At 43.9% G+C, this 25109-nt stretch overlaps 1 protein-coding gene and 1 pseudogene across 1 annotated transcript; one reads left to right on the top strand and one right to left on the bottom strand.

Annotated features, from left to right (window-relative positions):
* Window positions 1-432: 432 nt before the first annotated feature.
* LOC126209939 (galactoside 2-alpha-L-fucosyltransferase Sec1-like) lies at window positions 433-24842 on the top strand. Its single transcript, XM_049939056.1, has 3 exons — window positions 433-523; window positions 2740-2964; window positions 24606-24842. The coding sequence occupies exons 2-3, from the start codon at window positions 2788-2790 to the stop codon at window positions 24840-24842; spliced, it is 414 nt and encodes a 137-aa protein (XP_049795013.1). The 5' UTR covers window positions 433-523; window positions 2740-2787.
* On the bottom strand, window positions 18553-18669 carry LOC126211048 (5S ribosomal RNA; annotated as a pseudogene).
* Window positions 24843-25109: the final 267 nt, after the last annotated feature.

Genomic DNA, 25109 nt, shown 5'->3' with positions numbered 1-25109 from the left:
GTTGAGTCCATGGGACGTCGTGTTGCTGCACTACTCCTGAAACAAAGGAGAGTCGATACGACATTACGAGGCACCCCATGACTTTAGTCACCTCAGTGTAAACCATCTCCCACTGCATCTAATGGACAAAATATAAACTACTTCGGCGTGTAGCAGGCGGGAAGACACATTTCACTGAATGGGGAATCTGCGCCCGTACTGGACGTGGGTGCCGTCTACATGGCCGGTGTACGAGCACCCGTACTGGCGTACGGGCGTAGTGCTAAATGTGTTATAAATTTGCCTTTTCTTTTTTACTTGGCCTCGTGTACCTGAACAAAACTTTTCATTGTTATTAAGCTGGCCTTTTGCTCTCCTTGTACTTTTCAGTCGCTGGATCATTCTGACAGACTACATCGCTTCCTCCTTGGAGTTTCTCCGTCAGGAACTCCGTTTCCGGGCGGTAATACAGGACGCAGCCAACAAAAAACTGGATAATATCACAAGCGAAACGGCCCACAAAACTGGTTTCAACAAGACTCAGGTAACAGCAGCACGTGACTTTCTGGAAATCTATTTTATTTATTTATTTATTAGCATTTAATGTACATGTCGTGCAGCCAGAAACACGTCTGGCAGTTGAAACAAAGTTTGGTAAGTACATACAAAACACACACCTGGCGATGGCAGATTACTACAGCCAGTGGCAGCACGAAAAAATACATTTTTCTTAGATTATTGGGAAAAAGAAGGTACAGAATAGTAGAAATTCTCTAATTTATTCTAAAATTTTATTGACATACGAACTTTTGGTTAAGTGATCACTTCCCTGGGGCAAAGACTAACCTATACGTAGTAGTGAAAGTATCACCGTGGAATTGTAAAGAATTTCTCTGTGAGAATGGGCAGTCATTTTCATGTGCAAGTTGCAATCTCTTACAAAGTCCATGATGTTGCTGAAAGTTGCTGCGTCTTATGATGTGAGGATAGTGATGATACTAGGGGCAAATTGGCATTTTAGTTTAATCAGCCTCTTGCACAAAGTTAATTTACAATCATGATACAACTCACATAAACAATTTATGATTTTAATCACCTCCTGATACGAGATCACCCGTTTGTCTTAAGAGAAACTGTTTTGTGAGCGAATGTCTTTGTCTGAAAGACATGCTCGTAATAATGCATTGCAATAATAACATACCGCAAAACATACAATTATTGTCAAGACCTATATTTTTATTTTGCTTGCAAATGTTGGCATTTATTGATTATGTTTGTATTTGTTTTTATACCCAAGGCGCTTCGTTAAAATATAGGACAGTCGATGTATACACCCTTGTGTTCTAAAAAGATCATCTGCCTCAAATAAAGGCTTAAAAATACGTAACAAAGTCATCAACACCTTACAGTACTTTTGGTATCGATACTTTTGTTCCACTATTACTGGATATCGTCGACCAAAGTGTTCATCAATAATAATTGGTAAATAAACGTATAAACAAAATTAAGCAGAAGGACAGGGTGTCTACTCAAACTTGGATCCCTCAGAATCGGAGGTGTGAGGAAGAAGGTGGTGTCAAGAAACTCTCGATAAATTAACTCACGCGAGATTTCCACTCTCCTAAACATCCCTAGGCCCGCTATTTCCGATGTCATACTGAAGGGACACGTACAGCACAAAAGCGTACAGGCCGACCTCGCCTGTTGACTGACAGAGGCTGCTGACAGATGAAGGGGGTCGTAATGTGTAATAGGCAGACATCTATCCAGACCATCACACAGGAATTGCAAACTGCATCAGGATCCACTGCAAGTACTATGACACTTAGGTCACGCTGGTAAATACCAAACGACGCCTCGCTTGGTGTAAGGAGCGTAAACGTTGGACGATTGAACAGAGGAAAAACGTTGTGTGGAGTGACGAATCACAATACACAATGTGGCGATCCGATGGCAGGTTGTGTGTATGGGGAATGCCCGGTGAACATCATCTGCCAGCATGTGTAGTACCAACAGTAAAATTCGGAGGCGTTGGTGTTATGGTGTGGTCGTGTTTTTCATGTAGGAGGCTCGCACCCCTTGTTGTTTTGCGTGGCACTATCACAGCACAGACCTACATTGATGTTTTAAGCACGTTCTTGCTTCCCATTGTTGAAAAACAATGAACGGCCTGTACCAGAGTGGTTGCACGACAATAACATCCCTGTAATGGTCTGGCCTGCACAGAGTCTTGACCTGAGTCCTATAGAACACCTTTGGGATGTTTTGGAACGCCGTGCCGGGCCTCACTGATACCTTACTCATTGTACGCCTCCGAGAATGGAAGCTGTCATCAAGGCTGAGGGCGGGCCAACACTGTATTGAATTCCAGCATAAACGATGGAGGGCGCCACGAACTTGTAAGTTATTTTCAGCCAGACGTCCGGATACTTTTGATCACATAGTGTATATTCCATCAAGTTTGGTAACAGCACTAAGCACAAGCAACACTGATGTGCTGTAATGGCCGTTCTACATCTCACAGAGAATTTCATCTGATCATTTATGTACTCGCTGATGATGTGTACGTGTACAAAGTTACATTTACATCTGATGGTGTCTTCCGAGTGCTTCACTATTTTTGTCAGGGAATGTATTTTGTTCACACACAGCCTAAGCTAGTGAGCAAGTTATTTCCTCCTACAGCCGAGACTACGATACGCTTTGACGAGTGCCTTTACTTGGACCTTCTCACTTCTGAGATGGAGATGCTGCCCACAGGTGTGCACAGTCGGGGTTCACGTACGCAGAACGGACTACGGGCAATACATGAGGAAGCGGTTCCACCTGCAGCAGGAGGCCGGCCCCGCCTACTACGAGGCCGCAGCTGCAGCCATGTTGGCAGATCTGCACAGCGAGTGCGCCGCTGTCGCCTTTGCAGTCACCAGCGATGACAGCCAGTGGTGCCAACAGCATCTGCTGCCTGCCCTCACCAGGAAGGCCTCAGTGAGTTACAGAGTGGTGCACCTGATGAGACATTTATAAAATTTTATTAGTTTATTCATTGACTACACAGTTGTTAGAACTGTAGAGAGTTAACATAAAACTTCGAGTTAAAGGAAACTGACAGAATACATTCAACATTCTGAATAGTGAAATATATGAAAGGTTTTTTTAATGACTGCGTGTGGAGTATGTTACTTAAAACAGTGGAAATATATGGAGGAGGCCTATGTACAGTAGCGGATAGATATACACTGAAGCGCCAAAGAAACTGCTATAGCCATGCGTATTAAAATACAGGGCGATTCAAAAAGAATACCACAACTTTAGGAATTTAAAACTCTGCAACGACAAAAGGCAGAGCTAAGCACTATCTGTCGGCGAATTAAGGGAGCTATAAAGTTTCATTTAGTTGTACATTTGTTCGCTTGAGGCGCTGTTGACTAGGCGTCAGCGTCAGTTGATGCTAAGATGGCGACCGCTCAACAGAAAGCTTTTTGTGTTATTGAGTACGAAAGAAGTGAATCGACGACAGTTGTTCAGCGTGCATTTCGAACGAAGTATGGTGTTAAACCTCCTGATAGGTGGTGTATTAAACGTTGGTATAAACAGTTTACAGAGAATGGGTGTTTGTGCAAAGGGAAAAGTTCTGGACGGCCGAGAACGAGTGATGAAAATGTAGCACACATCCAGCAAGCATTTGTTCGCAGCCCAGGAAAATCGACTCGCAGAGCTAGCAGAGAGCTGAAAATTCCACAATCAACTGTATGGAGAGTCCTACGAAAAAGGTTAGTTATGAAACCTGAACGTCAACTACCCGAGGCGATGGATCGGCCGCCAGGCAGCCCGTGACAGAGCACTTCATCACTGGCCTCCAAGAAGCCCTGATCTTACCCCCTGCGATTTTTTCTTATGGGGGTATGTTAAGAATATGGTGTTTCGGCCACCTCTCCCAGCCACCATTGATGATTTGAAACGAGAAATAACAGCAGCTATCCAAACTGTTACGCCTGATATGCTACAGAGAGTGTGGAACGAGTTGGAGTATCGGGTTGATATTGCTCGTGTGTCTGGAGGGGGCCATATTGAACATCTCTGAACTTGTTTTTGAGTGAAAAAAAAACCTTTTTAAATACTCTTTGTAATGATGTATAACAGAAGGTTATATTATGTTTCTTTCATTAAATACACGTTTTTAAAGTTGTGGTATTCTTTTTGAATCACCCTGTACAGAGATATGTAAACAGGCAGGATACGACGCTACAGTCGGCAACGCCTGTATAAGACAACAAGTGTCTGGCGCAGTTGTTAGGTCGGTTACTGCTGCTACAACGGCAGGTTAGCGAGATTTAAGTGAGTTTGAACGTGGTGCTGTAGTAGGCACACGAGCGATGGAACATAGCATCTCTGAGGTAGCGATGTAGTGGGGATTTTCCCGTACGCATTTCAGGAGTGTACCGTGAATATCAGAAATCCGGTAAAACATCAAATCTCCGACATCGCTGCGGCCGGAAAAAGATTTTGCAAGAATGGGGCCAACGATGACTGAAGAGAATTGTTCGGCGCGACAGAACTGCAAACCTTCCGCAAATTGCTGCAAATTTCAATGTTGCCCCGTCAACGAGTGTCAGCATGCAAACCATTCAACGAAACATCATCGATATGGGTTTTTCGGAATCGAAGGCCCACTCGTGTACACTTTACGCCTCGCCTGGGCCCGTCAACACCGACATTCAACTGTTGATGACTGGAAACATGTTGCCTGGTCGAACGAGTCTCGTTTCAAATTGTATGTTGCAGATGGACGCGTACGCGTATGGAGACAACCTCATTAATCCATTCACCCTGCATGTCAGCAGGGGACTGTTAAAGCTGTTGGAGGCTCTGTAATGGTGTGAGGCGTGAGCAGATGGGGTGATATGGGACCCCTGATACGTCTAGATACGACTCTGATAAGTGACATTTACGTAAGCGTCCTGACTTATCACCTGCACCCATTCATGTCCATTGTGCACTCCGACGGACTTTGGCAACTCCAGCAGAACAATGATACATCCCACAAGTCCAGAATTCCTAAAGAGTGGCTCCAATAACACTCTTCTGAGTTTAAACACTTCCGCTGGCCGCCAAACTCCCCAGACATCAACATTTTTGAGCATATCTGGGATATCTGAGACGCCTTGCAACTATTCAGAACAGATCTCCACCCCGTCATGATCTTTCTGATTTATGGACCTGGCTGCAGGATTCATGGTGTCAGTTCCACCAGCACTACTTCAGATATTAGTTGAGTCCATGCCACGTCGTGTTGCGGCAGTTGTGCTTGCTCGCAGTGGCCCTACACGATGTTAGGCAGGTGTACCAGTTTCTTTGGCCCTTCAGTGTGTATTAGGGTGTTCCTTAAATGGGTATTACATAACAATGTAAAGTGATTTGAGTGCGCATCTCCTAACTTTTTAACTCTTGACATTTTTTAATAATATATCCAATTTCATTACAATTAATTAATGGTACAACAGACTTAAAGATCTGAAAAAGACTTAAACACTGAAAAAAGTGTGTGTATTGTTCTACTGGCACAAACAATTGAAATAAAGCTATATATGTTTCACAAATATGCTTAAATATATTTAAGTTGGAGAAACTGAAGTGTTACTAAGTAACAAAAAGTACAAAATGTGTGAATGCAACCCGAATCAATACTAGTTTTAGTACAATTTTCTTTTCAGTGTCTTTCTTTCAGTATTAGGGTATTATCTCCGGTGATTTTGCACACATCGCAAAATGAATGCTTTTTGTTCTTCTTCATCCTCACTCCTCTTCCTGTCATATCACATCCAAATGAACGCTTAACTTCTTCACCATGTGAAAACTCTTAACTGAAACGGACTCATCAGTTTCCTTCTCTGTGATAATAAATGGATTCAAAGCACTAAGACTCAGTAAATATTTAGATAGATTCTGAATAACCGTTGCAAAACTACTAGATTTGTATCCATACAATTATGTTCGGTCAAAAAGCAAACTTGCTGGAAAGCTTTGTAACTGCAATAGATATAACAGTGTATCTCCTTTTGGTCCCCAAAGTTGCCCCACTGCAGGTTTCTAGCCAGAGCGTTTTAGTGTCCAGTGATAACAAACAAATACCTTCATTTAAATACTATAAGTGCTGAGAAAAATTCTTTGCAACGCTTGAAGAAACCCTTGCCATTTACTTTTTCGTACAGTTTCAATTCTTTTAAAAAGCAGAAGTCATTATAAGGTTCCCCCTTTGATGGTCAACTCAGAAATTACAATCCCGCTTATAACTTTTAGCGCAAAGACAGAAGTGTTCTTCAGGCCATCCAATTCACTTACACTGAGGGATAGCCGAGAAAGAAAGAGGAACATCTTCAATTAATAAAGTCCTTTGATTCTCTACCTTGCATGATACAAAGCTCCAGGCTGGCACACTTACGGATTCAAGTCCATAGTTGTTCGCAGAATTCAAGGAGTACACAGTAATCATGTGTCACATGTTCTTGTTTTAGAAGTTGGTGCTTCATCAGTTTCTACATCGTTGAAATCCTCAAGTAAATGTTCATGTCTGTTTCATAATTTGCTTTTTCCATCCCATTCCATTTTTCCCTAAGTTTGTTTCAAACGTATCATCCAGACTAACTGCTATTTGGAATAACTCATTTTCGAACACACTCCATAACACTAGCTCCTCCATATGATGACATCAACGGAAAAACAGTAGCTCTCTTCTTGCAAACTGTTTCAGGAAAGTAATGGCCACTCCACTGAAACAACCTGTGTTGGATGCGATGGTGTCACAACAAAGAATCTGAACTTTCTCGATCAGTCCTCAAACTCTTATGGCATTCCAAACTTTCCATCTATTTTCTTACCAGTTATAATCCGATAATACAGGCATACCAATTAATTGTTCCCGATTTCCACAAATTATGATGATTGATGATCTTTCAGTTCTTGAATCCTTCATGTTTAATGCTGGTACCAGCTTTCTGTTCCAATTAAGCGTGACAAGACTAGGATTCCTCTCTTTAAACGAATACTTAATACTTTCTGCCTTCTTCTTTCTGAATTTCTTTCTATATATTTGAACCGAACTCGTGGAGGGTTCCGAAAAATCCCATCAGCATAAGAATCACTCACTTCAACAGTTTCTTCAGACGTATCAGTAGTGGTTTCCAAAAATTCTGAGCTGTTATAACCCTTCATATTCCTTGAATAAAAAGTTCTCGGATTTACAGCTGCGCCAAGCAAGTAAATTTGCACGAGCTTTTGGCCAAGTATACCCACGCCATTGTCATATCACTTAACAATGGCCAACAAGTACTGGGACAAAAGCTCGTGCAATTTTACTTGCTAGACGCAGCTATAAATCTGAAAACTTATTATTCAATTAACGTTGAATAAAGAGTTCTCGAGTATTGCTTTCGGACCCTGCTTTCTTGTACTTCATGTTCTTTCATTCCTCTTTCATAACCCTAATCCTCGCCCTTTCCTCTTTTGCCACCAACTTCCAGTCATCCATTCAACATCCCCAAGATTACCTCTATTGCCGGGCTCTCCTTGATATAATAAAAAGAGTTTATCTTCTTCTATTTTGATCATGGTCAAAGCATTAGCATGCACAACACAGAAGTGATAATTTAGATTTGCAGAAAACATAGGCTTTCTTTCTTGGTGAGTATAGACGTTTCCCAAAATATTGCACATTCACTCGAGATTAAATTAACATTTTCACTGACAGTCAGTTTCACTTCACATATGTTATAAAACAAGACCAACATAAACTTGTCGATTAGATGATAATTTATGTACATTGATCTGGTGCTTAACTTTACAAACTAAATAAATAACTCTGTCGCTATTTTTAATCTACTCGTCATGATGTAAATAAACATTCACGACGTCAACAAAGGAAAACCGACGCTCAACTGAAGATACATAACGCAACATGATGCAACCTCTTGGCCACTGCAGCATGGGTTCCTCATTATGCACTTCAACAAAATAGGTCTTAAAATTCTTCTTAAAACGACAGGAACAAATTAGGGTGTCCGCACGAAGAAATATAAAATTGGAAAAATAAGGATGAGCGTAATACACAGGGTGATTCAGCTGCCCCTAGCAATGTGTTTTATGCAACCCACAACACCTTCGAAAACCACACCCTTGATTTTCATATTCACTCGATTGCTACGTTCAAAATAGCAAGAGAGAGGATCCTCATCACATTGTCCAGAAACTGTTTAATGTTGATGCATTAATTTGTTCTGAAAGCAGTGCTGATACTCAAGACAATAAAAGCAGGTTACAAGCTGTGAGCCATCTAGGGAAGTTAACCTTGTATTACTGAGCAACTGTTTCACCAGCTATCCCGTCTAGTTTACTTAATTGCCAACCAAACATTAATTATAATCTTTTAATAGTCATCTTACGACAACTGGTGATATATATATATATATATATATATATATATATATATATATATATATAATTTAAATAAAAAGAAATAAATCAGTTTATATTTAGACATTTATTTTAACATTGATCATTGTTCCGTTTAATTTTCAGCATATTAAACTTGATTCATAACTAAACTGGTGCCTTATTTAGGATTGTGAAAATGTGAGTTTGTAATCTTACGGAACACATCAAATATGGATCCAAGATTGGGAGACCGCATACAACACTGCATTCATAAAAAACACACAAAGAATGTTGAAACATAAGCAAGAGGAAATAAACCACAAGCAACCGATTCAATTTTCAGTCAGAGAAGTTACGTTCGTAGCGCAATCCTGTCCGTCATGAAATTACCACACACTGGTATACTAAATTCATACTAACTTACTGTGAAATCTTCCCGAAAAGAATAGCTGAGGGCTACTTTGATGATTACACCACATGCTACACGTGGTCAACTTGGTTTACACAAAGAGCGTAACTCCACAATAATTTTGATGATTAAAATAAATTACGTTGAAACACAATTTACAAAAGAAAAACCTCGAACTGGTTATTATCGTCTTACTATTAATGTGATGGGTCAAACAATTGTATAATCATGTGGTACTGGTCTCACAAAGTAAACCCCACGTGGGTTGAACATAAAGAAGAGTTGCTATATTGGAAAATATTGTCAAGATGAGATGTTATAATCTCACACACATTCGCATTTAAGATAGATGATCTTAGTTAGAGTTACGGATCCTCAACACGTGGTTCCACTTTACTCACAAAGTAGTGACAAAGCAACTACTGGAAGATATTCTAAACTTTACACTCGAATTACACTACGTTGCAATTTAAGATAACATAAGATATTTTAGATCTAAACCTGAAATAAAGGTGATTAAATTGTCAGTTAGGCTGAACTTAAGAAATACATTGTCCTACGGACTTCGCAGAGACGCGCTTAGCCAGAGATCTTACCTCTTCAGACGCTCGCCGCGGACTGCCTCGTGGCCCCCTACCAAGGGTGCTTCCAGATACAAAACGGAAGTGATCAGAGAGGCAGCTTCCTATACCTACATGACAAGGGACGGACAGGACCATAGTAAGAACAGAAACCTCTTTGCTTTTAGAAAGCGTAGCTACCTGTTCCGACGTTGGTCCTACTGTTCTCTAGCAGACAGGCTTGTCTGCTACCATCAAGCATGTAACTAGAAATACATTTGCTCATTCATCCTTTCACACAGAAGGGAAGGAGGATGACAGTATCTTATCATATACAGTATATAAAAGAAAGTGCATGTAGGTCGCGTATGAGACTGTGTGACATGAATTACATATAAACTGTTTTTTAAAGTGTGGTAGTGTGACAGATCGTTCTTGATGATGTGTAAAAGTAACACGTTCCACTGCTCAGTCTACTCTCAGATAGTCAGAAACACCATCGTAAATTTAGAAGTGGAATGTATGCCGTAATTGACAACAGTTTTAAAAAATTGACATGAAAGGAATCCAACAGAGACAAGGTGTGGCGTTTCACGCATGTCCCAGTCTCTTAAGAATGATGTGCATTAGATGACGTTTTCTTAACTTCACATAGCGGAAGCACAGCAGTGGAGGTATAGCCTCTAGGTGTCTGGCCTTCTGTTGCTGAGATACGAGTATATGCCATTCAGGATTCCATTTATGATAAGCAGCTTTCTTGATGGTAGGTTTTAAATCATTATGAGCGAGTGCTGTTAGACGAAACAGTCATGCACTAGCTCTCCTTTTTGCTAGGAGCTCGACTACTTCATTACGGAAAATTCCATGATGTCCTTTCATCCACAGCAAATGAAAGCCTGTGTAATTTTTCATTGCTTCTGTGATGGCCTCCAATGCATCCAAAATGCTCGTCTGCTTGTCGAATCTGTGACTTTACACTACTGGCCACTAAAATTACTACACCACGAAGATGAGGTGCTACAGACGCGACATTTAACCGACAGGAAGAAGATGCTATGATATGCAAATGATTAGCTTTTCAGAACATTCACACAAGGTTGGCGCCGGTGGCGACACCTACAACGTGCTGACATGAGGAAAGTTTCCAATCGATTTCACATACACAAAGAGCAGTTGACCGGCGTTGCCTGGTGAAACGTTGTACCATCACGTTTCCGACTTTGATAAAGGTCGGATTGTAGCCTATCGCGATTGCGGTTTTATCTTATCGCGACATTGCTGCTCGCGTTGGTCGAGATCCAATGACTGTTAGCAGAATATGGAATCGGTGGGTTCAGGAGGGTAATACGGAACGCCGTGCTGGATCCCAACGGCCTCGTATCACTAGTAGTCGAGATGACAGGCATCTTATCCGTATGGTTGTAACGGATCGTGCAGCCACGTCTCGATCCCTGAGTCAATAGATGGGGACGTTTGCAAGACAACAACCATCTGCACGAACAGTTCGACGACGTTTGCAGCAGCATGGACTATCAGCTCGGAGACAATGGCTGCGGTTACCCTTGACGCTGCATCACAGACAGGAGCGCCTGCGATGGTGTACTCAACGACGAATCTGGCTGCAGGAATGGCAAAACGTCATTTTTTCGGATGAATCCAGGTTCAGTTTACAGCATCATGATGGTCGCATCCGTGTTTGGCGACATCGCGGTGAACGCACATTTGAAGCGTGTATTCTTCATCGTCATACTGGCGTATCACCCGGCGTGATGGTATGGGGTGCAACTGGTTTCACGTCTCGGTCGCCTCTTGTTCGCATTGACGGCACTTTGAACAGTGGTCATTACATTTCAGATGTGTTACGACCCTTGGCTCTACCCTTCAACGATCCCTGCAAAACCCTACATTTCAGCAGGATAATGCACGACCGCATGTTGGACGTCCTGTACGGGCCTTTCTGGACACAGAAAATGTTCGACTGCTGTCCTGGCCAGCACATTCTCCAGATCTCTCACCAATTGAAAACGCCTGGTCAATGGTGGCCGAGCAACTGGCTCCTCACAATACGCCAGTCACTAGTCTTGATGAACTGTGTTATCGTGTTGAAGCTGCATGGACAGCTGTACCTGTACACACCATCCAAGCTCTGTTTGACTCAATGCCAAGACGTATCAGGGCCGTTATTATGGCCAGAGGTGGTTGTTCTGGGTACTGATCTCTCAGGATCTATCGACCCAAATTGCGTAAAAATGTAATCACATGTCAGTTCTAGTACAACATATTTGTCCAATGAATACCAGTTTATCATCTGCATTTCTTCTTGGAGTAGTAATTTTAATGGCCAGTAGTGTATAATTTCTGCAAAAAGTTCATTAGTATCAATGTTAACTTAAATATCTGTGTTGCATAACAAATACCCTCTGCTATATAGGCAGAGGATTCAGATGGAAGCACAATCATACATGTCATTAGAGGGGATGAAGAAGGCGCATCCCACTCGCTCTTCTGTTTTAGAGCCGTATGTGTACATAGCGGCTACAAGCTTAGTGTGGGCAATGTCGTTCAATAAAACGCTGTAGTTCATCATTGATGCTCTTCATGTTTCTTATATCACGTAACAAGTATGACACTGTGGTATATTAAGTCTGATTTACAAAAGTCTCTTTCCCAAAATTTTCGTTGCAAGTGTTGTTATTTTCCAGTTGTCTAACCTGCTTGTATAGCTTTATATGTAGAGTGCTAGCTCGTTACATGGGGAGCTGTTACATGGCTGTTTGGGGCCATGTGTTAGGTTAAGTACTACTGGTCTGGTACAGTGGACGCTCTAATGTAGTTTTTAGGCGGTTTTCCATGGTCGTTTATGTCAATGTTGGGGTGTACACCAATCTCTGCCCAAGAAAATATCATCTACAAACAGCGAAAATTACCATGAAACGCAGAACATAATTTACACAATTCACGTACAGATGACACACACTGGTTCTACCTACACCCTACAACCTTATTCTGCAAAAGCACTGGACGTCCATGGGACAGGGTGCTTCCCGTTGTTCCAGCAATTAGGAAATGTGCCCGTTCGCTGGAGTGGCCGAGCGGTTCTAGGTGCTACAGTCTGGAACCGCGCGACCGCTACAGTCGCAGGTTTGAGTCCTGCCTCGGGCATGGATGTGTGTGATGTCCTTAGGTTGGTTAGGTTTAAGTAGTTCTAAGTTCTAGGGGACTGATGACCTCAGAAGTTAAGTCCCATAGCGCTTAGAGCCATTTTAACCAAATGTGCCCATTCCTTTCACATATCGATCACAGGAAGAATGATTACTACACTGTCTCTGTACGCGCTATAGCTAGTCTAATCTAGCCCCTTCATTTCCCATAGCAGAATTATGTAGGAGGTTGTAGTATGTTCCTAGACTCATCACCTACAGAGGCTTTTGTGGGATAGTTTGCATCCATCTTCTTCCATTTGCCAATTCAGTTCTTCGAGAATCTCCGTGACGCTCTGCCATTGGTCCAACAAAACTGTGACCATTTGTGCTACCCTTCTTTGTGCACATTCTGTATCCCTCGATACTGGTCTCGTACACTTCAGCAAGATTCTAGGATGGGTTGCACCAGTGTTTTGTAAGAAATCAGCTTTGTAGGCTGTTTTACGTATGAACCGTTATCTGCCTTCTGTTTTTAGTCAGCTGACGACTGCTTGGAATGACAGCATTTGGACAAAAAGTTACAATAAAAATTAAAGTTGTCATGAAAAACCGTGGACAAGATACATACCGGAAAAAATATTATCCTCCAAGTGTAGGTGTCCGACTCAGTAGCTGACAGCCACGCAGAGGATCTGGGTTCTATTCCCGATACTGCCAGGGCATTTTCCTCAGTGGTAGGATTGGAACGGAATACACTCAGCCTCACGATGCCATTTTGGAGCTACTTAAGTGAGAAGTAGCAGCTCGAAGGTCTGCTGGGTGCGCTGTGCTGACCCCGTGGCCCATTGGGTGACACCAGCAGCAGGGGCTGACATGGCGGTCGGACGGGCCCCCGGGCCACAGCGGCGGAGCTCTCCCTCCTCTCCTGGTGTAGCCGCCCGTTGTGGCCAAGCGGTTCTAGACGCTTCAGTCCGGAACCGCGCGACTGCTACAGTAGCAAGTTCGAATCCTGCCTCGGGCATGAATGTATGTGATGTCCTTAGGTTAGTTGGGTTTAGGTAGTTCTAAGTTCAAGGGGGCTGATGACCCCAGATGTTAAATTTCCCAAAGCTCTTTTAAGTACTGATTCTAATACTGGATCCCCTATCTCTTCTATATCTTCTCCTGTTTCTTCTTTTATCACATCAGGAAAGTCTTCCCTCTCACACAAGCCTTCAGTGTACTCTATCCACCTCTCCACTCTCTCCTCTGCATTTAAAAGTGGAATTCCCGTTGCACTCTTAATGTTACCACCCTTGCTTTTCTATATGCTGTCCTTCCAACAATCATTCATTCACATTTTTCATGCTTCCACTTTGTCTTAGATTCCCTGCACTTCCTATTTACTTCACTCGTAACCAACCTATATTTCTGCATTCCTGAATTTCGCTGAACATTTTTATATTTCATTCTGTCATAGACCAGCTGAAGCATTTCTTCTGTTACACATGGTTTCTTCGTAGTTACCGTCTTTGTACTTACGTTTCTCTTCCCAACTTCAGATACTGCCCTTTTTAGAGATGTCCATTCCTCTTCAACTGAATTGCTTGCTGTTCTGCATCACAGTATCTATATCTGTAGAGAATTTACTTCTTCTGTGTCCCACTTTTTTGCATATTGATTCTTCCTGACTAGTCTCTTAAACTTCAGGCAATCATTACTAAACTGCGATCTGTGTCTATATCTGCTCCTGGGAACGTCTCACACACCTGTATCTGATTTTGGAATCTCTTCCTGATTAAGATGCGATGTAACTGATTTTTTCCCGTATCTTTCAGCCTCTTCCAGGTATACCACCTCCTCTTGCGATTGTTGAATAAAGTATTTCCTGTTAGTAAATTTATTGCAGAACTCAATTAGTCTTTATACTCTCTCACTCCTAGTACCAAACCCATATTCTCCCGTAACCCTTCCTTCTACCCCTTTCTGTACAACTGCATTCCAATCCCCCGTGGCTATTAGATTTTCGTCTCCAGTTACGTACTGAATTAGTCTTCCAGCGTCCTCATACACTTTCTCTGTCTCTTGATCTTCAGCTTGCGACGTCAGTACGCATACCTGAACTATCGTTGTCGGCGTTGATTTACTGTCGATTCTAATGAGAACTACCCTATCACTGAACTGTGCACAGTAACTCACTCTCTGCCCTACATTCCTATTCGTAGTGAATGTACTCCTGTCATACCATTTTCTGCTGCTGTTGATATTGCCCTATACATACCTGACCATAAATCCTTGTCTTCTTTCCGTTTCACTTCACTGACCTTCACTGTATCTAGATTGAGGCTTAGCACTTCCCTTTTTAGATTTTCTAGCTTCCCTACCACGTTCAAACTTCTGGCCTTCGACGCTCCAACCCATAGAACGTTATCCCTTCGTTAGTTATTCCCCCATCCCCCTTGGCAGTCTCCTCCCAGAGATCCGAATGGGGGACTATTCCAGAATCTTTAGCCTATGGGACGATCGTCACGACACTTTTCCAGTTATAGGCTACACGTCCTGTGGATACACATTATGTATCTTCAATGCAGTGGTTTCCATTGCCTTCTGAAGTCCGTAGTTCGTGGTCTGGTGGCTGTCTCTGCATCACAGTGTCTCGGGTTCGATTCCCGGCCAGGTTGGGGATTTTTCCCTGCCCAGGGACTGAGTGTTTGTGTTGTCTTCATCATCATTATCATCATCCTCATTCGTGACGGTAGCTAGATTGGACTGTGCAAAAAATTAGGACTGTGTAAAAACCGACTTCGTATGGTTATTGATGACCGCGCAGTTGAGCACCCCAAAACCAGACATCATCATCGCTTTTGAAGCATCATGTCGTTAACCATTGCTGATTCTTCTGTCTCTAGGGGCAGTTTCGAAACGCAAGGGCAAGAGAGTGCCCTGAACATCTGTCCGCTCCTCTGCCCTCTTTGACAAGGCCATTGGCAGAATGAGGGTGTCTTTTTATGCCGGAATTCTTTGGGTGCCAATTTTGGTGACTTTTATTCAAAATTTGAGCGGTGGCAGGGTTCTAATCTGGGAGCGACGACAGTTTGATTTGACGCTGCCCCTTTTTTTATCTCATTTTGTTCGTTAATGGTCGTATTCGTTTGGAGGGGACGTCCCTTGACGCTTCTTCCTTGCTCGATCAACTCAGTTTTTTTTTAATTACAGAGGGCAGCTAAGCCTCTGAGCGAACACGTTGAGCTACGGTGCCGGCACCCCTTGACTACCTGTCATAAGTGAGGAATTGCGTTGTAAAGCGCTTCTCCCCGTTGATCTTTATGCCGTATGTGCTATTTTGTTCCCAAGCCCTGTCCAGTTCTCCAGTGTAGATCTTCAAAACAGTTGGAGACATGTCACATCCTTGTCTGATTCCCTGCGTTGTTAATTATTTATACTTGTCATCTCCATCTTCGATTACTTTTTTTTTAATGTGATGTGGCCTGTCTGTTTGTAAAGAGTTTTTGAGCGCCCCGTAGACACCTTAAATTACTGAGAAGTCTATTGCGAAAATTCGGATGGAGCAAAAAATGAACCACTGAGTTTATGTCCCGATATTGTTGCCCCTGTCTGGCAAGATTAATTGATGTGACTGTGCATCATTCTGTGTGTTACATTATTTAAATAACCCCACGTCATTTTTATTTTATGTAGTGGGAACATATAATCCTTATCTGGCACACTGAGCTCAAGAACAGACGCATCACGACAATTAGTAGGTGTGGATTAACTTCAATCAAAGTTGGTATAGATATGACTTACTGGCTGACAAAAATACTGTGGACATAGCACATCTCTAGCTTCTAGAAGTAGGTTGGAAAGTCATGTAAGGGAATGTGATGGCTTAATTCTAGAATGGACGTGAAAATCTCAAGGGAAAAAAAGGTTTGTCTTAAAATCCCTGAGGTCATTATATATGTAGAGGGGACGTGAAAGGAGTTGTAGAACGCTTTCTAGGCTTCCGCCTGATATCAGTCAGTATTTCATGGCAGTGAAATAATTCATTAAAACACGGTCGCCGGATTAAAGTAAATCTATGATTCTTCTAAAAGAAAAAACGACATAGTTTAATCGTAACAGAGATGCTCTGGATCAAAATTCGATCCTGCTTGAAGGGTTAGACACCAGTATTGTGCCCTTGGACAGGTTCCAGAGCTGCAAAATGAGCGGCGTAGCAATACAGAATCTATGATTTTCGCTGAATTTATAAACACAGAACTACTGGTGAAACCAGCACACATTCTTAATGCACATCAATACACAACTTGTGATGGTAGAAACGCACAGAAGTCAGAATGTAAGGGGTCAACCGCCCCTTACGTGTCCTGAACAATATATCTTTGCCTCGCGCATGTCGCAGCAGGTACTATCGATAGTGAAGCGCCCGGTGCGCCGAGTGGTCAGTGTTGAGACTCTGAGCGAGTAAGTTGTTGGCTGCTAAACGAGGAGGGCGGGTTTCGGCAGGACGCCCGACCACACTTACAATTGTTTAACGGCTGTGTGTGTCACCCAACGTCTTGGGTCTGACCTCTAGCAAGTAAGTAAATGGCATTGATTGAGTGATTTGTTGATGTGTTTAAGTGTTCATTTGTGCACCGTCATTATGCGACAGCCGCGCCGGGCACCCACGATTTGGATTGCAGTGTGGATTGTGCATTCAGAGCCACATGAATAATATTGGCGTGTGACGATATTAACAGGAGACCTGTGATGAGTTAACCGTTATTACTTTGTCAGACAAAGGGAGTAACTGCCCCATTCGCACTGTTTAGATTATATAGAACCTTAACAACAAAGTATGTACCGATTATTGCTACCTGACATCCTAATTAGCTTTGTAGGATTTGATACGAAACAACTCCCATGCAAATATTAACCGATCAGCGTTTATCAATTGCACACGGTCAAACTACACTAAAACGTTAGGCATAATCCACTAGTCAATAACGGTGGGTTAGTAAGGGAGTGTTTCAAGATGAGCGTTGGAGGAAACGGAGGACCGTTTGCACCAGGAGTTTGCTACACATGGAGGGTTTACCTTCGTGCTAAAAATTTGGGTTGCTGTTGCGACAATGGCCGGAGTGCCACACGGGAGAGCAGGAATGGCGTTTATATTCCCTGATTGTCACAGATATTTGGCTGTTTGTTCCCGAATTTTCACGATTTCTGAAGGTGTGGTTAGGCAGCGCCCTACGAGGGCGGCTTAAATTGCAATGCTGCAGTCTGAGGCAGAGGCGCATCCTGTATGGACATAACCGAATAACTCGTCTCCTCTCTAACACTGTCCATCTACAAGTGGCTCTGGTTGCATCTGAAAAACCTTTGGCGTTTCTTCCACAGTTGATGAAGGCAAAGAAGTGCGCTACTCAGGCATTTGGGGGCTTTTGAGGACACATTGTTTGGAGCTCTGTGTGTGGTCTTGGGACTGTACCCAGAAGACTATACGATGAGAGACTGGGCCGCAGGGAAGGTTGGGCAAGACAACTGCTGCAACAGGTGAAGAAATAAAGAGATAAACGCCACTTAAAGAGAGGGCTGTCAGATAGCTGGCAACGGGAATGCGACAGCAGTAATAAGGGCAGAAGGGTTTACACCGTTAGGAATATTTGTTTATTTATTTACTTATTTATTTAACCTAATATCATTAGGGCTGTCAGGTTCTATTACATGGGACCAGTACCTTTTTTACATCGTAGTTACCTAAGAAATAACAATTGTAGAATGATAACTAGTATTAAAATGATTTGTGTGTCTAAATGGCAGCGTGAGTAAATAATGCTGACTATGAACTAATGAAGTTAATAGTGAGCACTCCGTCTTCAGGCCACGAGTGGCCTATCGGGACCATCCGACCGCCGTGTCATCCTCAGTTGAGGATGCTGATAGGAGGGGCGTGTGGTCAGCACACCGCTCTCCCGGTCGTTATGATGGTTTTCTTTGACCGGACCCACTACTATTCGGTCGAGTAGCTCCTCAATTGGCGTCACGAGGCTCAGTGCACCCCAAGAAATGGCAACAGCGCATGGCGGCAGGATGGTCACCCATCCAAGTGCCGGCCACGTCCGACAGCGCTTAACTTCGGTGATCTCACGAGAACCGGTGTATCCACTGCGGCAAGGCCGTTGCCCAAGTTAATAGTGGCAGTACTTTTACTAGTGCAGCTGCTGCAACTAATAGTGATAGTAGTAATAACAACAACAACAATAATAATAGTGACAATAAGTACGATAGTAATAACAATGATGATCGTTGCAGGTATAACAAGAATTTATAGGTGTACCAAATAGATGTTTTGTGATGCATTGACTTCCGACAAAAGGAAATTTAAGAGACTTCATCCACTAAGAATTCTAAGAAGTGAAGAAGATGAGGTTCCAAAGAGGGATGTACGTGGGTAATCATTACTATTGTCATAGCATGTATCTCTTTATCTTCTGAAGTTGGGGATGTTACTAATTTCTCCGCATTCGAGAGGACGACGGTTCAATCCCGCGTCCGGCCATCCTGATTTAGGTTTTCCGTGATTTCCCTCAATCGCTCCAGGCAAATGCCGGGATGGTTCCTTTCAAAGGGCACGGCCGACTTCCTTCCCCGTCCTTCCCTAATCCGATGAGACCGATGACCTCGCTGTCTGGTCTCCTTCCCCAAACAACCAACCAACCAACTAATTTCTCCTATATAATGCGGGAGATTATACCAGAGTTGGTATCTGAGAAGGGTTTCGAGAAAATAGCTGTGCAATGGGGTGGGACAGTAAACATTTTGCTCTGACGTAAACAGGTGTTTCTGTCATCTTGTTCAGACAAGAGCGTTAAGGCCGGGGGGGGGGGGGGGGGATATGGGAACAGTGTTCATTGATAGAACAGTAGAGAAGACCTGGAGTGTCGAACTCTCTTCACGACAGCTGTGCATATGGTGGTGAAACGTGATCAAATAGTGAAACATCACAAGCATAACGAACACAGGCATTCACAGTCAGTTCCAGGCGCTGTGGGCTTTCCTTAGAAAGGCCTTGTAGGACATCATCGCTGTGATAGATAACTGGAGTATAATTGTTCGAACAAGTTTCTCTTTCAGGTCAAGAGGGAAGAATTTCTTATAATTTTCTAGGACATGGTGATTCTGAGGCCTTCTTTCGCAACGTACTTACTGTACGTTCTCAGTCTAATCCAAATATCTATCTACAAAGACCCAAGCAAAGGCATGATGTACTTCCTGAGAGGACATAATCCTTAAAGAATGCATTCACACCATATGCTTTCAGTGGAAGAGAATAATGTAGGCCCTACTTATGGGCAGAAAGGCTCCCCAGAGCACACTCGTAACACGTTAAACACTTCTCACAAAGGCCAGACGACAAGTGCACACATACGAGTACTGGCACAATGCGATTAGAGACGAAATATCGTGGAAAGAAATCGACAGTAGGACAAACTCGTTCTGAAAGGTCATGCTCCACCAGTAAAAAAGAACGGCAAAATAGACCTGACATGAGAACCAGGACGCAACACACAATCACCATAATAGACACTTCAGAGGCTCAAGCGACAGCACAGACGATGATGATGGGGAAGTCCTTGTCCAAATCACATAATACTTAACCAGTGACAGGTAAAACCTGAACATTGTACACTCCTGGAAATGGAAAAAAGAACACATTGACACCGGTGTGTCAGACCCACCATACTTGCTCCGGACACTGCGAGAGGGCTGTACAAGCAATGATCACACGCACGGCACAGCGGACACACCAGGAACCGCGGTGTTGGCCGTCGAATGGCGCTAGCTGCGCAGCATTTGTGCACCGCCGCCGTCAGTGTCAGCCAGTTTGCCGTGGCATACGGAGCTCCATCGCAGTCTTTAACACTGGTAGCATGCCGCGACAGCGTGGACGTGAACCGTATGTGCAGTTCACGGACTTTGAGCGAGGGCGTATAGTGGGCATGCGGGAAGCCGGGTGGACGTCCCGCCGAATTGCTCAACACGTGGGGCGTGAGGTCTCCACAGTACATCGATGTTGTCGCCAGTGATCGGCGGAAGGTGCACGTGCCCGTCGACCTGGGACCGGACCGCAGCGACGCACGGATGCACGCCAAGACCGTAGGATCCTACGCAGTGCTGTAGGGGACCGCACCGCCACTTCCCAGCAAATTAGGGACACTGTTGCTCCTGGGGTATCGGCGAGGACCATTCGCAACCGTCTCCATGAAGCTGGGCTACGGTCCCGCACACCGTTAGGCCGTCTTCCGCTCACGCCCCAACATCGTGCAGCCCGCCTCCAGTGGTGTCGCGACAGGCGTGAATGGAGGGACGAATGGAGACGTGTCGTCTTCAGCGATGAGAGTCGCTTCTGCCTTGGTGCCAATGATGGTCGTATGCGTGTTTGGCGCCGTGCAGGTGAGCGCCACAATCAGGACTGCATACGACCGAGGCACACAGGGCCAACACCCGGCATCATGGTGTGGGGAGCGATCTCCTACACTGGCCGTACACCTCTGGTGATCGTCGAGGGGACACTGAATAGTGCACGGTACATCCAAACCGTCATCGAACCCACCGTTCTACCATTCCTAGACCGGCAAGGGAACTTGCTGTTCCAACAGGACAATGCACGTCCGCATGTATCCCGTGCCACCCAACGTGCTCTAGAAGGTGTAAGTCAACTACCCTGGCCAGCAAGATCTCCGGATCTGTCCCCCATTGAGCATGTTTGGGACTGGATGAAGCGTCGTCTCACGCGGTCTGCACGTCCAGCACGAACGCTGGTCCAACTGAGGCGCTAGGTGGAAATGGCATGGCAAGCCGTTCCACAGGACTACATCCAGCATCTCTACTATCGTCTCCATGGGAGAATAGCAGCCTGCATTGCTGCGAAAGGTGGATATACACTGTACTAGTGCCGACATTGTGCATGCTCTGTTGCCTGTGTCTATGTGCCTGTGGTTCTGTCAGTGTGATCATGTGATGTATCTGACCCCAGGAATGTGTCAATAAAGTTTCCCCTTCCTGGGACAATTAATTCACGGTGTTCTTATTTCAATTTCCAGGAGTGTAAATAGCCAAACAGAATAGTAACACCAAGAACCAGCAATCGGTGCATGGCTTGATCTCTTTGCGAGATGTCCCACAATACTCTACTAGCCTTTGGTCGTGGTAATCTGCAGCTTATCTTTGTCTTTCCTGTCATCTTCACAGCCAGTTCCAGGCACTGTGAGCTTTCCTTAAAAAGGCCTTGTAGGACATCATCGCATCAACAAACATCCTCCGTTACCGTCAACTGATTGAATTTTTCTTTGTAACCTATTATTCGACTTTTTTTATTTCTGAAACCAATATTTGCTTGGCACAAGGAATAATTGCAAAATGTGCAACCTTTTTTAATGCTAAGCAAAAGGCACCTAAATATGCAATAAACGAAACAAATTTGAAAAGAAAATTAAATAACTTCAGAGAAACTGCTTTCCATACAATTGGTGTCATAGACTCGCTCCTACACAGTTTCACCAGAAGAACTTGTCTCTGTTAAGTTTCCTGACAAGATCGGTTTCACACGAGGCATGGGACTGATAATATCTCTTTCAACTTTTAACCTAATGGCCTAGATGTCATTTTCTCTCCCAAGAAGCCGCCATTGTACAAAATTTCCTTCCGTATGGGACCATGAGTCACGTGACGTCAAATATTCGCTTGTCCGTTCCTCTGACAACATGTTTTAACAAAGAGCTCCACTAATTCTTCAACATGACGCATGCAGCTTTCTGGTGGTGAACCGAAATATTCGAACCACTACAGGCTGCCACATACACTGAGGTGACAAAGGCCACGTGACACCTCCTAATGTCGTGTCGGACCTCCTTTTGCCCAGATTGATGCAGCAGCTCGACGTGGGGTGGACTCAACAAGTCGTTGGAAGTCCCTAGAAAAAATACGGAACCTTGTTGCCTCTGTAACCGTCCATAGTTCCGAAAGTGTTGCCAGTGCATGATTTTGTACACGAACTGACCTCTCGATTGTGTACCATAAAACTTCGATGGGATTCATGTCGGGAAATCTTGGTGGCCTAAACATTCTCTCCAACTGTCCAGAATATTCTTCAAACCAGTCGCGATCAATTGTGGCCCAGTATCATGGTACAATGTCACCCATAAAAATTTCATCGTTGAATGGTTGAAAATGGCCTCAAAATAGCCGAACATAAACATTTCCAGTCAATTATCGGTTCAGTTGGACCAGAGAGCCCAGTCCATTCAATATAAACACAGTGCACACCACTGTGGAGCCAGCACAGCTTGTACAGTACCTTGTTGACAACTTGGGTCCCTGGCTACGTGGGGTCTGCGCCACACTCGAACCCTACCATCAACTACCAACAGAAATCGAGACTCATCTGATGAGGCAACTGCTTTCCAGTCCTCTAGGGCCCAGCTGATATGGTCACGAGTTGAGGAGATGTGCTGCAGGCGATGGCGTGTTTCACGCAGTTCTACTTGTCTGTTAGCACTAACAACTCTACGCAAACACTGCTGCTCTCGGTCGTTAAGTAAAGCCCGTGGTGAGAGGTAATGCCTGAAATTTGGTATTCTCGACAACGTAACGTTAGCGACAGCCCCGGACGGTGCACAAGTCCCGCCCAATCACCCCCCCCTCCCCCCCCCACACACACACCAATCCATATCCTAAGCTCCGCCCATGGTCTGCCGCATGTTCCAACATCAAAGTTTTTCGTATCAGAGATATGCCAGTCATAAGAAGAGAGAAAATCAGTAGTTAGTACGAAATACAGTTTTTCCGGTGCCATTGTGAAAAGAATTAGAAATATGTTCATTGAATATGCGAGTTGAAAAGTCATCAATAAGAATGAAAACTGAAAATGGTATCCACACTGTCTTTTTTTATTTCATGAGTTTTCATCTGCACTATATCAAAGAATCTGATATTTGTTAACTGCAGTGAGCGCAAATTTTCGTCACCTCGCGTAGTGTAAGAAATTCTGTTGGGAAATGTTAATTGGTAGTATCGCCAAGGATGCTGTCCATTATCTCGATTGTCTAAAGTCAATGTTGTGCATAAAAAAGGCAAAGTCGATGTCTTGGTTTGTTTCTGATTACCTCATTAAGACTAAAGAATATAAGAGTGGGATAATGTAGAAATGCGTAATGCAAGCAGTCAGATATTTATACAGTGCCATTCTTCATTAATATTTGCCGGTATAAAGGGTGAATTTTTACTTTTGAACTCTTATGACTGCTTGCTTATAGCAGACACGAGATTACTTTCAGTTCTTCTTCAGTGTTTGAGAGCTTTAGAGCTGCCTATTGTTAAACATATGTACATAATTTCGTCAGTGTCATTCCAACACATCTTATCGTACTTTAATGTCTGTTAGATAACAGTTTTGACAGCAGCTGGCCACAACAGTCAAGATTAGGTACCTTGTGTATGATAACTTTATTGAGAGTGCATATCTACATTTCATTTTGACAGTATTACACAAACTGCTAAGAAGTACTAACAGTACAACATTGCTAGTATGAACAACTGCGGTAAAACAAAAAACGACGAACAAAAACACGACAGCGACGAGGACTACCAAAGATCATATTGATGTGCTCTTGGTTGGTGTGGCGGGGGGTAGGTGTGGAGGGGGGTAAATGGGAGGGGCTTGTGCAAATGTCCGGGGCTGTCGCTAACGTTTCCTTTCTCGACACACTCTTGACACTGTGGATCTCGGAATATTGAATTCCCTAACTGATCATGATGGGAACTTTTTCACATGAATCACCTGAGTACAAACGACAGCTCCGCCAATGCACTGCTCTCTTATAGTTTGTGTACTCGATATTACCGCCATCTGTATATGTCCATACAGCTATCCCGTGACTTTTGTCACCTCATTGTACAAATATCGAACAACGAACTGTAGACAGATATCAGTATGGTTCTTGTAAAGTTTGAGATTAAGTTAAATAAGTTATTAGGGTAAGGTTGGTAATCAGCAACTGAAGTTCTACTTCGTCTGAGTTGCTGTTGTGATTTATGCAGTCGGGTATTGTTCTGTCCCAGGCAGATGCGGCCGCCAGCGTGGGGTTCTTGATGTCATCGAAGAGGCCTGCGGACGACCTGTGCCTTCTGTCCTCGTGCCAGCACCTCATCATGGCCTACGGCACCTTCGGGATGACCGCGGCCATCCTGTCCGGCGGCCGGACCATCTTGTACGACACAGCCCACCACGGTGCTCACCCACAGCCTGCCCCTCAGATGATGACATCACTGGTCCCTCACTGGCGTCTCATTCCATAGAGTCAGCTACTCGCTCCATCCCAAAGGATGAAGTCACCGATCTCACACTGGTACGTTGTCCCATAGCAGCTCCTGTTGTCTCATCCCAAAGGATGACATCACTAATAGTATACTGGTGCCTCATCTCCCAGTGACCATTGCTTGCATTATCCCAGAAGGTGACATCACTAGTGCCGCACTAACGAATTCGTCTTACGGTGCCTCCACCCGCATCATCCCGGAGGATGAAGTTGTTGTTCCCACAATGGCGTGTCACCTGTTAGGGCC

This window comes from Schistocerca nitens, chromosome 10 (genome assembly GCF_023898315.1).
Source record: "Schistocerca nitens isolate TAMUIC-IGC-003100 chromosome 10, iqSchNite1.1, whole genome shotgun sequence".
NCBI lineage: Eukaryota > Metazoa > Arthropoda > Insecta > Orthoptera > Acrididae > Schistocerca > Schistocerca nitens.
Note: the sequence above shows the minus strand (reverse complement) of the source record. Positions and strands in the feature narration are given on the sequence as shown.